Genomic DNA, 16,401 nt, shown 5'->3' on the forward strand with positions numbered 1-16,401 from the left:
TGTGGGTTCGCTTTCTGTGGAACTGTCAACTGTGAGTGCGCGACGCATTCATAGAGCGCTTTTTGTCACCCAGCCTCTGTTTAAACGCTTTTCTAAGGTAATGTACTGGCACCCGAGACCGGGTGAGGGACAGCCTGGACCCCAGAGCTGTCAGTGCAGCTGAGCCATTGTCCTGTGTGTACATATTTGCACAAGTACCATAATGTCGGCGAGTCAGGCCCCTCCCGGAGCACCATAAAATGACACCTCCGAGGCGTGCCAGCTCCACACGTGCCAGCTGCACCTGCCCCAGCGCTTATAAACCCCAGTCTCGCATTCCCAGGGCCGGTTCAGAGCTCTCCCCCCTCACAGCCACCAGCCCTCCCCACTCACTGCACACCATGGCCGGAGCAGCAGCGGCAGTGGCCAAGCAGAGGGCCGTGGCCGGAGGCCTGGGCACCAACGAGAACGCCATCAAATACCTGAACCAGGACTTCGAGGCGCTGCGGAACCAGTGCTTGCAGTCCGGGGTCCTGTTTAAGGATGAAGAGTTCCCTGCATGCCCTTCGGTGGTGGGCTACCAGGACCTGGGACCGCGCTCTCCCAAGACACAGGGCATTGCCTGGAAGCGGCCACCGGTAAGACGCGTGTGGCCACGCTAATGTTATGTTATTGTATGCCAATGCTTTAAATGGGCCGGTACTCACCGGTACTCAGTACTGGCACTTTTTCATTTTCTCCCACTTTTCCTCGAACAAGGAGAGTACAGGTACCCATGGGGCCCTGGAACTGACAGGACGCCCTCCATTCAGCAATCCCCTGGTACCTCGGCAGCGCCTTGAACACAATCACAGTGTAAGCCTGGGCTGAGTTGCACAAGAGAACAGCTGCTCTTGTTACCAGTCCACAGTGATCTGCAGGGGCTGCTCCCGAAGTCGTCAGAGCAGGGGCGCGGCTCAGGGAGTTTATTGTATCCTTTGATCTTGCACAGTGAGCAGAGAGGTGGCTGTAAAACCCAATGGACGGGGGCCTGTGAGGCATTGTTCACGGTAATACAGGGCTGCAATGACTCTTATTTAGCAGAATTCGCTGTATGTAAACTGATGCCATTAGACTTTTTAACATATTTTCGCCAGTACAAGTGTCCCAAGACAAGATGTTGAGCACTATGCAAAAGTCAAATACTAGATATTGTGGGTCTACAAAACAAAAGCAAGCATTTTTCCAGTAAACAAAACACTTTTGCCTGTGGAGGTATTTTGAATATGCCTTGGACATAAGGAAAGAAAGTTTGGGCTTGCTTTCACCATCACTAAACATTGCTCCACAGTTGAATTGTCTATTTGCTTGTGTAACCAAACTGGATGATCCCTATTGTATCAACCTTGAACAGAAGAGAAGCCAGTGGAAAATGTGATATGTTTGCATCCCACGCTAAACTATCTGGGCTTACACATCACAAGGAAGTATAAGGCTGTATTTGTAACAAAAGTCAATAAATATAGTGCATTCCTAGATATGTGTGTGTAATTCACACTCACAATTTATTGCACACTGTGAGCGCGTGCCAAAAGCAGGACATTTTTCATCTATTTGCATCCCCAGGTGGTCGTTGGTACAGGTTATTTTGGTACAAGCACAGAAAACATACTCAATTTGTAATAAGCTTAATTTCTTGACCGGGATTTCATGTCAGTAGTCATATTTCGAATCTGAAAGACACACTTGCCATCTGTAACATGTGAATGTCTGTTCCCTTTCTTTTTAATATTTATTTAATCGACAATTGAAAATGCAAGAATACATTTGACATTTCCTGTAGTAAATATATGAAGCATATAATGTAAATTATTTTAAGAAAAAACACACATGGGATCACCGAAAATACTGCAAAGTAATGTCAACAACAGATTATAAAGCAGTTTGAATAATCCAACAGAGACGTTTATTCATTGTTCATCACGTGTGTTTTCACAGACCACGGTGTGTGTTTTAATTACATAGAGCGTAGCCAGATAGCCCCATAAGACACCTTTATTCTTTCCATCACTCCTTCCACCAGTGCTTTTCAACACAAAAAATAGAATGTCCAAAGGCTGAGCCACCAGCAGCAATTTCGCCAGTGTCTCTGTGTCAACATTTCTCATCCAGTGAGAGCGAAAGAGCGAGAATTTGCTGCTTACTGAAGTTTCACAAATTATGTCCCTTGGAAAGCCACTCTGGTTTCCAGATTTGACAGAAATACCCATTAGTGCAGAGAATGAAAAGAGTGCCAGATGAACTGATCACTTTTCTTTGCAGCTGAGCATTCACTTATCTTGAGAAAAGGGTAGCAGGGACTGCTCTTGTAAGTAATTTCAAGACACAATAAGTAGCAATAAAGTGGATAACCCTGGTGGGTAAAGCATTTGCTAGAAATATCTGTGTGCATTCTAATCAAAGGTTCAACTCACCATAAAATTACACAGAGGGCCATAAAATCACATAGAGGCCAATGTGCCTACTGCAAAGCACAGCATGCAACACTTAGATCACGTATTTGTTTATTTATGTAGATATCTCAGTTGGCTACTGATTTTGTTGCATAGATCCCTGTGTTACTTGTAGATCACAAGTTAACATCCTTGCAACATAGCTTAGTGAGTTATGACCCTGCATCAAGGACCTGATTCCAAAGAACAAGGCATATATTTAGAACCTTACTGATTTTTACTCAATCTTTTCATATTTTAAGGTTGCTAAAAAAAGGTTACTTTGGGTAGTGATAAACACTTATTAGTAAGTTATATATAAATGGTTATTATTATAAAAAACTAATGGGCAAATACATCTGATATTCTAACAATGCAGCAACTCCACACGTGTGTCCCAGCAGACAGCTCCACAGGTGTGCCCCAGCAGGCAGTACCACAGGTGTGTCCTACCAGACAGCTCCATAGATGTGTCCCAGCAGCAACTCAACAGGTGTGTCTGAGCAGCAGCTCAGCAGGTGGGTCCCAACAGCAGCTCAATAGATGTGTGCCAGCAGCAGCTCCACAGTGTGTCCCTGCAGACAGGTTCATTGGTGTGTCCCAGCAGCAGCTCCCCAGATGCGTCTCAGCGGGCAGCTCCACAGGTGTCTCCCTGCAGGCAGCTCCACAGGTGTAGCCCAGCAGATAGCTCCATAGGTGTGTCCCAGCAGGCAGCTCCACCGGTGTGTCCCAGGAGGCACCACCATGTATGTGTACCAGCAGCAGTTCCACAGGTGTGTTTTAGAAGCAGCTCCATAGGTGTGTCCCAGCAGTAGCTCCACAGATGTGTCCCAGTAGGCAGCTCCAAAGGCCATTAATCTCCTGTGCCAAGATGCCTCTGGATTACTTTCCCCCATAATCCTTGGCAAGGCTGTGGAAATGAAGGAAGAAGAATGTAGGCTTTTGTTTTACCAACCGTGGTAAAAGGCATCAAATGACCAAAATAGAAAAAACAGGGAATCTATCACTGGAGACAAAAAGCTACAGTTGGAAGGGATGAAGTGTGCATCTTCCATGGTATATTTCATTGAAATTCATGAGAAAGATTGATTGATAATCTATTATTTTCTAGAGTGCACTGCTACCCAAGATTGGGTGTTCTGGGGTGAACTGAAAAGTAAGAAATGCAACTGAATCCGTAGTCAGAGAGAAAATAAGTAAAAGCCTTGAGACATTTCCTTAAACCTAGATAAGAGGGAATGGTCCTAAATGGTCCTAACTGAGAGCAGGAGCTTATTCAACAGCTGACACACCAGCTATTGACAGGAGCATCCTGCCGTTATTGTATTATTAACTTACGGAATCTTTACCAGCTTAGGTCCAGACAATCCAAAACGCACACAGGAACATAGCTGCAAAGCACAATCGCAATATACTCAGGACCTTCATTGATCAAGGAATTAAATGAAAAACAAAGTGCTTTAACATGTATCTCTTGTGGACCAGGACCAGATAAATCGCAAAATATTAGCGTAATCGAGCCAGTGTTTATCTTACTTTAGGGGCACTGGCAGGAAGTCAGAGCTGACCAAATTACATTCTTCTTTTGCAATTTGATATGTTAGTCCTTTCGGAAATAAGTGAATCCTTCTGCTTTCTCCTCTTCTTTCCACCTAAAACGAGATGGATTAAACCTGACACAGTGTTTTTGCAGATTTGGAGCAGACGGCATCAGCCTCATTCCTCTGGTTGGTAGGTTGTGCCCTACACATCACAGGAAAGGAGATAAGTGGTATCAGGCCCAGCAGGCAAAGCTGGCACAGTACAGAAGGGAATCTCTGTCATAATTCTCCAGAGAGCTAGTTTCAGGGCCACGTAACCCAAAAACAAAGGACATGCAAGTTACCTCCTCGATGAAGAATGAAGGCATCCTGTAGCTAAAGCATTCATCTTGTGCAGAGTCACACACCTTTGTCCTTCCTGGACACCATTTGCCATAAACGCAGTCTTCAGGGCTTACATACAGTACATACCCTAGGACAGGTAGCTACCCTGTGGTTGGAATTATAGAGGGAGCACTCAGTTTCTCCTTTCCCTTCCAGGGGTACAGTTAAATAACACTCCATCCATCAAGTGAAATCTAGGAATAGCATTACTGAACTCCCGGACTGACTAGTCTTCTGAGTGAAAACAACACAAGACAGTTCAGAAAAGACAAATCTTAACAATGGAAGAGGGCAGAATGGGCTCCATCCTCTTTTCGGAGAGGGGCCTTCACAGGAGACCACTATTTCTTACCAAGCGTACAATCCAAATGTGGACAAGTAAATGGTGGTCTTCTTTTCACCCACTGTTAGTCTTTGCGAGGACCAAATCAGCTTTGGAAGACTGGAAGAGGGGGTGATGGCGGAAAGAGAGAGAGAGCGAGAGATAGAATCCCCCCAAAATGTAGGGAGATCTTTAGGATTTTAGGGGCCCTGGGCCAAATATATTTTGGGGGGCTCTATTTGAAACAGCTATGAATTTGTAGTTTCAGCTCTTCCATGCCCTCTTTGGACAAGCCTCTGACAGTACACAGGCGCATCCGTCCAAATTCTAAATGTGTTTACATCTAATATTCAGGGATAGTGTTGTGTGTTTTCAATATTGTAACACAACAGCTGCTCACTAATATTTCTGCAAATAATCTCTGCAACACCTGCCCCTTTCTCATATATGAGGTCCTGTTTTGACCCTAAAGAAACATATTTATGGATCTTGCATGAAACATAAACACAACATTTCTTTGCAAAATATCTGCTACATACCCTCATACATCACCCCCATTAAACGAAAGCTAAGGAAAATGGTATTTAAAACAACTTGTTTAGTTCCTGTTTAAGAATTATTCAAGGTCAACAGGGCAAGACTCTCTGTAAACCAGAGCTGGCTCTATCAGGCCCCCCCTGAAAGGCTGGGCCTTGGGCCACAGCCAGCTTTGCCCATGCCTTAAAGCATCTGAGCTCTTCTGACTAGCAAGTGTAATTAGAAAAAATACCTGAACATAGCCCTGAAAGACATGTGCCTTACCTAATTTATGAAGTAACGTTTACTTCCATTGTACAATCTCCCTTCTGTTTCAGTGCACTCTTAACTACAAGAAGTATTGACAAAGCCAATAGGTCTCACCTGTGCAAGAGGTATTGGCTTTGGCAATGTGCTTTACCCATGTTGTACACCAGCGTGGCTGCTGTTCACCATGGCTAAAAGTTAGTGAAATGGGGTAGAATGTGGTAGAGTGGATTGGGGTTGAGTGGAGTGGGGGTAGTGTGGAGCAGAATGGAGTTAGATGGATTGCGTAGATCAGAGCGGGATGAAATGTGGTAGATTGGAGTGGAGTAGATTGGTGTGGTAGATTGAAGTGGGGTAGATTGAACTGGGTTGACTGGGTTGGAGTTGGGTAGACTGAAGTGGAGTGGGGTAGATTGGAGAGGGTTAGATTGAAGTAGGGTAGATTAGGGTAGAGTAGAGAGGGATAGATTGTATATTGGGGTGCAATTCAGGTGTTAAGGGGTAGACTGGAGTGTAATGAATTTGCGGTACATTGGACTGGAGTGGGGTAGATTGGAGTGGAGTGTAGTGGAGTGGTGTGATTTGGAGTGAGGTAGCTAAAGGTAGAATGGGTGGATTATAGTAGAATATACTGGAATGGAGTGCATGTAGGTCGGGGTAGTTTAGAATGGGCTAGATTGGGGTAGTAGGGTAGATTGCAGTGGCGTATTGTTGATTGGGATAGGGTGGGTGGGGTAGATTGAGGTTGAGTGGGGTAGCTTGGAAGTGGAGCAGATAGGGATGGATTGTGTTGAGTGAGCTAGAATAGAGTGGGGGTAGATTGAATTGGGGTGGACTGGTGCAAAGTTAGGTAGATTGGGGTGGAGTGGGGCAGATTGGAGTGGAGTGGGGTAGATTGGAGTAAGATATATTGGGTAGATTGGAGTGGAGTTGGGTAGATTGGGGAAGAATGGAGTGTGGTGGCTTGCAGTATATTAGAGTGGAGTGGGGCAGATTGGAGTGGAGAGGAGTAGATTGGAGTGGAGTGGGGTAGATTAGGGGGGAGTGGGGTAGAGTGGATTGGGGTAGATTGGAGTGGGGTATATTGGGTTAAAGCGGGGTAGATTGGAGTGGAGGGGGGTTGCGTGGAGTGGGGTAAGTGGTGTGAAGGGGCGTATAGTGGAGTGGTGTGTTGTGTCATTGAGTGAATGACGCAAATTGGAGTGGCGTGGAGTCAAGTGCTGTGTCGTAGAGTGTCTTAGAGTGGAGGGGCGTATAGTGGAGTGGCATGTTGCAAAGTGGAGTGGAGTGGCGTAGAATGGAGTGGCATGCCATAGAGTGGAAGAGAATAGTGTGGAGTGGCGTAGTATGGAGTATGCATGGTGTGGTAGAACACTGCGGTTACAGCAACCCATTTTCAATTGAAATGACCATTATATTTGCACCAAAATATGGTCTTAAAGGCATTTTTGTGTTCACCCTTTGGATGGCTCTGCCATCTGAGACCTGAACTTGTAAATTCTCAGTGACCTGAGATCAATCTTTGATGTTTATTCTCAAAGCCTGTAAGGTTTGTGTTGCCTGATGGATAGGTCACCTGCCTAATGAAGATCTATGTGAGATGGGTGATTGTGCCAATACCTGCAAGTCTGTGGCACTCAACTGCAAATGTTGCTCCGCTGTACGAGGGCCCCTGAGTCTGGACTATTTGTAAAACCTGTAATCAGTGCTTAATTTGTGCTTGTTGTTTCTGGTGAGGGGCACCAGTACTTCTTTTTGAAGGCCGGCAGTTATTTTTCTGCCTCAAGCATTTACTGCAGATGGAGGAAGAGAAAAAGGAGAAAGCATCATAATAGGAGAAAGCAGAAAGCTGCAAGAGTGAACTGAAGGTGCAGGGAGTGGCTGTAAATGGATTGAAGAGGCCCGAGATAGATTCAGGATCACGCTGACTCAGTATTCCATGTTCGCACATTTAATTGAAGCAGCCGCATGTTTAAAAGGAGGACTTTGGGCACCGACATGTTTTTATTTACAAATTAAGCACTGCCTGTGATACAGCCCTGCTAAATAAAAGCTAACACCTGTAAGATCTATGTCACTGCAGGGATAGGTCGGCTGTGTGATGCACAAGACTGCATATTGTTCTTCCTGTATTACAGCCTGCTGACCCCCATGCAACTATGTATGTCCTGCTACCTGAGAATTCTGCGTCAGTACATACCTTCTATAGCTAGAACATTTTCAGACCAGGGCGGGAAGCCTCTGTCTCCCCCCCCCCTTAAAATGTAATTCAATAACAAATGTTTTTGATATTATACCCAACTTGTCACCTCCACGCCCTTTACCAACCTGTCACCTCCATTCCCTTGTGTCTAGTTCCTTACATATTATGGATTTTTCAGTTGAAAGCATTTTGGCTTGCATTTTTACAAGGGATTTAAGGGAATTAATGGTTATTTTCAACATTAGGATAGTGGTCGCTGGGCACCTCTCCATCCTGAGAGTTGAGTGGAGGCCTGTCAAACAGGTTTCACTGGCACCAGCTGATATGCTTTTATGGCTGAAGCTTCCCTAAAATCAACAGTGGGAGCTGTTTGTACTTTAAACTACACCTAGAGTAAAGGTAGGGTTAGTGGTAAAAGTAATACATGTGATTTCTCAACCCATTGTTCTCCATTAGACAAACAGTACCTCTCCCAGCTGCAGACAGCTTTTCTTCTCTATCCAACTGTGCCATATGGCTTTTTTTAGCATCATACAAACTAAATGGCTGTGTAATGTTGGGTGTGTAATGTAGTCTCTTGTTTTCGATCGATTGATTTTATTTGGCAAGAGGAATGTAAATAAATCATTCCAATCATATAACTATAAAAACCCTGTAAAAATACAATATGTTGGACATTCATACAGTGGAAATCATTTTGAACAGATTGCAGTGGTAAAGAAATGTGGCTTCACGTTGATGTGAACAGTGGCGTGTTTAACACTTTACGTGAGTCTTAAACAGTGCTTAATTTGTAAATAAAAACGTGCCGGTGCCCAAAGGTCTCTTCTGAAACATGCGGCTGCTGCAATTAAATGGGTGAGCACAGAATACTGAGGCAGCTGGGTCTCTTTAATCCATTTACAGCCACTCCCTGCCCCTTCAGCTCACCCTAGCAGCTATCTGCTTTCTCCCTTGGGGCCGCTTTTTAGGTTGAGCATAGCAGTGCCCCCTAACGCTGCTTTTCCGACGTGTTGGTATGTATCTGGGCTTTTAACAATACCCACCTCACGCCCATCACTACCAGTCGTTTGTGGGCTTGCCCTTCAAATATCCTTTGATGGCATTGGTAAATGATTTACGTTTGTCCTTCCCTGGGGAGGTTTTTTTTCCACCTTGGCCATCGCCTCTGTTACATGGATAATTACACTTTTACCGATAAGTTTGAATGCAAGCAAACTTATTTTTCCTTTTGTGTCTCTCCGACGCGCTGATGCTCATGCGACCGGGGCGCTGTGAATCGGGTCGCTTATGTGAAACTGTTTTACTTTTCATTTTCAACTTATGTGGCAAGAAAAGTCCGGTTAGGAGTTTACAACGCTAATAACTCTAATTCGAGCAAATGCGAGACCCATTGCTTTGCCAACGCTTGGTCGTTTTCTCTTCCTCCGTCTTTACCATATGTGGTTTTCCTCGCAGTAAATGCTTGAGGCAGAAAAATAAGTGTCGGCCCTCAAGTAGTGACTACCGCAATTTCTAGGCATAACCTGGGAAAGTTTTGAGAATTAAAGTAACTTCTTGGTATGGTATTAAAGTTGCTGTTACATATGCACGACCTTGTCTGCAAATTAGACAATATGTTTTTGATGAGGCGGAGTAACATGGTAACATACATGTGTGGAAACTGTCAATAAATCAAAGCAGATTCCAAATATGCTCCATGCCACTGATTTTTCCGTAAGCAATAGTGCTTATTAATGTTGAAAAACAATAGCAGCAGACAGAAGCATTAAAAGAGCAGTAAAGGCAAAACCGGACATTGCAGGGAGAAACCACCACAGCACAGCTACACCATGTAGATGGATGTCAATGTGCTCAGAAACCAATATACTCCAGGACTTACCACAAATACCCCACAAAAGAACACACTAAGACAGAATGCCAAACACACATGCAGGACAGTCTAAATATGCAATGCACTGGATATTATTGCACCCACCAGTCACCACCAGCTGCCTTCCACACATGTACATCTGCTTGACAATGACCATGCATAGACACCAGCAGGGTGCTTCATGGATCTGGAACAACCCTCAAGTCTTCACTTGAGACAGACCAAGCACTGGCTGCTACAACTCATTAAAGCTGACACATTCACCCAACAGTGTAACAATATATCATGAATTACTCCACTGGTAGAACATCTCCACTAAGTGTGAACAAAGTTGGACATTTTAATTCTCATAAACTTCAGGTATTACGTGCAAAAGCTACCAGAAATAGAAAGGTTGCAGTTACACACAAATTGGCAATTATTTTTACTCAAGTGTAATTTGCGTTGAGTCACTCACAAGGGAAAGCTAAGCATAATACACACCTGCTTCCACAGGGCCAGATGTACAAAGAGTAGGAATAGCGATTTCCAAATAGCCATTTTATCTGAATCACTATTTGGTAGTCGCTATTCCTTATTTAAGAACAGTGGCAGCTGAACCGGAATGGGGGGCGGCAGGATGGGGGGGGTCAAGGATGAAAAAAATAAGACTCACCTTTTCCATCGGGTTCCGTCTCTCCTCCGTACGGGTTCGGTCTCTCCTTTGTCCTCTTCCTGGTTCCCAGCAGCACACAAGCTCCCAGGCTCCCTCAAGCCAATCACAACGCTGCTGTTACCAGCATGACAGGAGCATTGTGATTGGTCTGAGCGGCCTGGTTCGACCCTCAGATAGGGAGTGGGAGCCTGTGCATGTTCTCCACCCAGCTGTGCAATACAGCCAGGTTGAGAAATGCTAAGTGTGCTGTCAGTTTGGCTGACCTAACACGGCCGGCCAAACCGTCATGAGCACTTATGGTGCACATACCCCTCCTCCCTGTGACAAAGCCGTGCCATGCCCCGCCCTAACCTGGCTCTGCAATGAAAAATAAAATTATAATAACATTGTGTTATTGTCACTTTATTTTTCCTTTTTTGTACTGCTCGGAGCAGTGGGTGGCGCTCCTCCGCCTTGGCAGAGGAGGTGCTGCTGCTTTTGTTTCATACTTGCTATTCCTAGTGGGTCACAAGTCGACCTAACTCATGAATATTAATGAGGTAGGTTGCAGTATGCGACCCATTAGGAATGCCTGCCATCACAGGGATGGTGGTCTGCTGAGGTCAGCAGACTGCCATGTCTGTAATTGCCTTTGATTGAAGGTTTCCTTTTTATTGAAATGCAGCCCACTTTCATTAAAGGAAAAACGGATGTGTTTCTGTGAGATAAGGGACTCTTTTGACATGGTTAGCCCCAACTATTTGCCTGGTATTTGATGTGGTTTCAAAGTTGTTAGTGCCCAGGGCACTTGCTAACCAGGTTCCCAGGGCAGTTTTTTCCGAAAACTGTTGTGATTCATTGGCACAAATGGAAACACCTTTAGGTGCCCCTATACGCCCCTAGTAAATGCCAAACCTTGGGCATAGTAAGCGAACAGAGCAGCCATTTACATGCATGTGCTGGACACTGATAAGTACAAGTTTTACAGCTACATGATGGCCACTCTGCCCACTGGGTTGATTGGTATGAAACAACTCAGAATGGTAAATCCAAACTGGTACCAGTATTGCATTAATTGTAAAATGTACCCAGGGGCAACCTTAGAGATGCCCCTTGCAAAAGCTAACTATTCTGGCATGGTTGCTGACCAGTCACAACCAGCCTGCCACCACCAGACAAGATTCTGGGACCCTGGGTCCAGAGAACAAAACCCTTCCTAGGCAGAGGTGTTACACCTCCTCTCCCAGGAATGTGCACAGCCCTGCCTATGAGCTTCAAAGGGCTTATCACCCTTGATACTCGACCCCCAGCCATACTGCTAGCAGCAGATAGCTGCCCCCATTGCAAACCCCCACTTTTGGCAGGAGCAACAGTGGGAAAATGCTCAAAGGACAGGAGCAGTGGCCATCCCCAGCTTGCACCACCCCATAAGGTGTTGCATGTGAGGTGACCCCTCCATTTAATTTTCCTTCTTCTTGTGTAGTAGGAAAGTAGCCTATCAAGGATAGGAAAGCGACTTTTGTCCACAGAAAGTGGTTACATAGTGGGTGTAGCCACCCTCATATGAATGACTCATTGGTCAATACTAGGTACTTCCCTAAACCCCCACCACATGCAATATTTAGTGGCCAGCCCCAGGCCTGCAGATCAGATTCCAAAGACACAAGAAGGCCTGCAACAAAGAATACTCCAGGCTCAAGAACTGCATTCCTGCTGCAGAAAGAAAAGGTGCCACACCCTGCCTGCTGCACCACGGACTCGACAATCACCACTGAGTGGTTGCAAGGACATTGGACGGACTCTACAAAATCCCAGAAGACCTCCATCTTTCAGAAAATTATCAAAGATCTCCCTCCAGAGTGAAGGCATCACTCCCTGAAACAAACGACCCAAAGACCAGTGAAGTCCAGTTCACTGACCAACTGCTGCCCAAGGAAGTAGGCACTGCAGTTGGACCAAATTTCATTCAACAGACCCTGAGGACATATCCTACAAGTGTGCAAAGTTTAGTGGCACTGTGATCTCCAGTGGCTGAACCATGCAATAGCCTAGAGTACTGGTCACTCAACGTCGGACACCAAGAAGAAAAGTCCACTCTGGACTCCAAAAGGAGCAGGAGCAAGCCCCAATCAAGAGACTTGAGGACACACCGCCACGTGTGGCCCTGCTGACCTGCAATCCACCCTTGAAGTGAGCTGCCTACTGCTTCCAAAGGCCCCATTGCACACAGCGTCTGGCTCCTCTATCTGCTCTGCACCTGGCCTCCCTGGGCCCTTCACCAGAGAGCCAGCTGCACTCTTAGAGTCTCCCACCCCTTGCGATCTCTACACTCCAAGGTGACCCTCCTTGAAGTACGCCTGTGCATTGCTTTTCCAAGTGATCCCCGCAGTGGTCCTGCACCAGCTTCAAGGGCTTTTCAGCATCTCTTCCCACCAAAACCGGGAACTGCCCAAAACTCCTCCAGCTTGCTCACAGGACTTCTGGGCAACCTCAACCTGAAAACAAAAGAACACACTGGTAAACGAATTGCCTGATTTTATATGCATTTTAAAAGTTTTCTCCCATTGATTCCTATGGTGCGTAGTTATGCACAAAAAGGCTATTGTTGCTAAACTTTTAAAAAACATATCTTAAAAAGTACGTACCCAATTTTGATGATCTTGGTCTTAAAAATGTTATAAAAATCTGAAGTATGTTTGCAAAGTGGTCTCAAGTTATTCCTTCACACTTCTCCAAGATTGGCCTAACTGCTCAATCAAGCTACCATAAAAATTAGAGCATTCAGTGATTTAGTTTTCACCTCTGTAAACCAACATGTGGGTGCCTGGATTCTCTGCACAGTGTGCCTGGTTTTGCAAACCACATAGAGAGCCTGCCTCCTACATTTGGGACCAGATGTGCGACCCTTTGGTATTGCAACTCGCAATTTGCGAATCTTTGCGATTCGCAAATTGCAAGTCGCAATATCAAATGCACAACAGTGTAACTCACACTGTTTGTGATTTCCAATGGGGTCCCACCTGACGTACCTCATTAATACTCATGTGGTAAGTCGATTTTGTGACCCCATTGGGAATGGCCACACTCACAGGGATGGTGGCCTGCTGGGGACAGCAGACCACCAGATCTGTGACTACTTTTAAATAAAGCAGTTTTTAAAAAATGTAGCCCGTTTTTTCTGAAGGAAAATTGGCTGCATTTCAAAAACAAAAATGAAAAGTTTTCTTTTCATTTTTCAGAAAAAAATATTTTTGCATCCATTCACAAAGGGGAAGGGGCCCGCAAATGGGTTAGCACCAATTTGAAATTGGTGCTAACTGTGATTGTTTTGCGACTGCATTCACAGTCACAAAACAATCATACATAGCACTGCGACTCGCAACTAGGAAGGGTACACACCTTCCTAATGGCGATTCACAAACCCTTTTTGTGATTCGGTAAATAGATTACCGAACACCAAAACTGGGTCTGTGCATCGGAATTTGTTTTTCTTGGTGCAAACGGCCCGATTCTGGGAATCGGGCCATTTGCAATAAGGAAAAAGCTTTGTACATCTGTCCCTTTGTGTCTCAGTGGTGGAATAAAGAGTTTGCACTTGCTGATACCACTTTGTCAGTTTGTGAGCACATGAATAATTGTCCCAATTGTCTTTAGCTTAATTGCATTTGTTCCAATTGGCTAAACTTTTTTAAAAATTCTAAAATAACTATTAGGGCCCCGGTTAGGTCCCTCCAACAATATTTAGAGTTTTAAAAGTCCTTACTTTAGTTGACCTTATCCAAAAGGGGTTCCAAATGTATTAAAGGGTTCCAACTTTAGTAGTATAACATGTCAGATTCAGAGAACCAGAGCCAGGAGCTCGACCTGGCCCCTTATATGGTGTAGAACTATGCCCAGTTAAGGAAACTCTGCAAACTGTACACAAGATGCTGTGGAGATTGGAGATGAGGGTAGCTCCTTTTCCCTTAGCATTAGTGCACCTATAGAGGAAGACCTGGCCATAAGAAAAGATTTGTGCCTAGGACCCATCTCTGGTGGCAGCATAAATGTTGAAAGAGAAACCTTTTAACTCACAAATGGAGTTGTCCCTCCCTTCTCAGAAGAGGATAATATAGTAAAATGGTTTTATGCCTTTGAAAGAGCCTGCATTGAGTGGGAAATTTAAAAGAAACATTGGGGCACACTGATGTGGGAGTTATTCTCAGGAAAGTGCAGGGATAGGCTCCTGACACTGAATGAGGCAGATTCTAAATCCTATGAGCTTGTGAAAGGTACCCTGATTGAGGTCTTCGGATTTACTACTGAAGAGTGCCGCGTAAAGCTAAAGGAGGCTCAAAAAACCCAGAGCAAAACATGGGTAGAATTTGTGGACTATTCAGTAAAAATGCTGGGGGGTTGGTAAGCTGGTAACAAGGTACACAATCATGATGGGCTGTATAACCTATTCATGAAAGAGCATCTGCTGAGCTATTGTTACAATGAGAAGCTACCTGGTAAACGTAGGTTCACTTTCTCTTCTAGCGCTGGGGAAGAAGGCAGACCATTGGGTCAAGACAAGGGTGACCAAAACTACGACTGGTGGGGGGGGGAGTCCAAATGAAAGAGGCCAAAAAGCCCATCTCCAAGTGAAAGATGGAAGCCAAAACAAAACTAAAAGTCTTCTCAATGCCCCTAAAAACCTGCACAGGAGGGTGGGCCCAGAGACTCCCCACAGTCTAGGGGTGGGTACAAAGGAAAGAACTTTGATCCCAACAAGGCTTAGTGCTGTGATTGCAAGAATAGAGTGAACCAAACTGGAAACGTTTGATTTAAAATAAGAAAAATGCCTCTAGTCAACCTGCAGTAAATGGAGTTGCTAATCTCCAGATAGGATCGCAGTTGTGGCCTGACCATATGAGTGAACCCACAGAGGCAACTCTAGTCACAGAAGGAGGGGTAGAATTATCCTGTGTTGATTGGCCGAGCAATATGCAAAAATACAGGGGAAATGGGGAAAATGTTGAAGCCCTGGGGGACACAGGAACTAGTGCCACAATGGTGATCCAGCATTTAGTCCACTCCAATCAGTTCCTGGTAGGGAAGCCTTATCCTGTCCCCAATGTTGATAATGAGACAAAGCTCCATCCCATGGCTATGGTAACATTTAATTGAGGTGGGTAGTAGGTCAAAAAGAAGTGGTTGTGTCCCCATCCATCCCAGTAGATTGTCTGCTTGGAAATGACCTAGAGCATTCCCCCTGGGCTGAAGTAAAACTGAAGACCCTTGCAGCCATGCTCAGGATCCCAGAATGGGCCTGTGTTAAGACTACGGCACAGTGCAACTTCTGAGTAAAAAGGGGAGTTGGATCTTGTAACAGTGGACCAACCTCCCAAGAGAAAAGTCAGGAAGACTGGGAGCCAGCTTCAACACAGATCTCAAGTCAGAACCTCTCTTTTCAGGAAGAGGACTTGTTATTCCTAGAGGGTACTGAGCCTGCAGAGCTGGGGCTTTAACACCCAGAGCTCTTAGTCCCAGGGGGACTGTAAAGGGAGGATCTGTGCCAAGGGCAGAGAACCAGCCCCACTCTTGAAGGCTTGAGGCAGCAAGTTGCACAGGAAGAAAAGGGCAGTGTCAGTGGTACCACAGGGTTTATTGGGAGGATGAACTCCTGTTTACTGAGGCTAGAGGCCTTGGTACAACGAGGAAGGCGGAAGCACCTCAGCAGTACACAGACCTTCTCACTCTAGCCCATGACATTCCCCTAGCTGGGCATTTGGGCCAAAATAAAACTTGAAGCAGGCTAGTGAATCACTTTTACTGGTCTGGAATGTCTCAGAAAGTAAAGGACCTTTGCCAGTCATATGCACCTGCCAAACCAGTGGCAAAGCAGGTGACCACCTAAAAGCTCTCTTAATTCTGTTACCTGTGGTTGGGGTGCCCTTTGAGAAGGTTGGAGTTGACATTGTTGGCACCCTTGACCCTCAGACAGCATCAGGAAATAGATATATCATAGTGTATTATGTCACTAGATATCATGAGGCTATATCCATTAGGACCATCACTGCTCCTGCAGTAGCAAAAGCCCTCCTGGGTATTTTTACCAGGGTTGGGTTCCCTAAGGAGGTAGTACCAGACAGAGGATCAAACTTCATGTTTGCATACTTTAAACACATGTGGCAGGAGTGTGGAGGGGCTTATACGTTCACTACTCCATACCATCCACAAACAAATG

The 16,401-nt window shown here is 45.2% G+C and overlaps 1 protein-coding gene across 1 annotated transcript in view; it reads left to right on the plus strand.

Moving 5' to 3' along the window:
• The first annotated feature begins 308 nt into the window (after positions 1 to 308).
• Positions 309 to 16,401, plus strand: part of LOC138295495 (calpain-8-like) — a 175,505-nt gene continuing 159,412 nt past the window's right edge. The window contains exon 1 of the mRNA XM_069233836.1: positions 309 to 617. Coding sequence (XP_069089937.1) covers positions 381 to 617 — 237 coding nt within the window. The 5' untranslated portion in view covers positions 309 to 380. The remainder of the gene's footprint in view (positions 618 to 16,401) is intronic.

This window comes from Pleurodeles waltl, chromosome 5 (assembly GCF_031143425.1).
Source record: "Pleurodeles waltl isolate 20211129_DDA chromosome 5, aPleWal1.hap1.20221129, whole genome shotgun sequence".
NCBI classification, from domain to species: Eukaryota; Metazoa; Chordata; class Amphibia; order Caudata; family Salamandridae; genus Pleurodeles; species Pleurodeles waltl.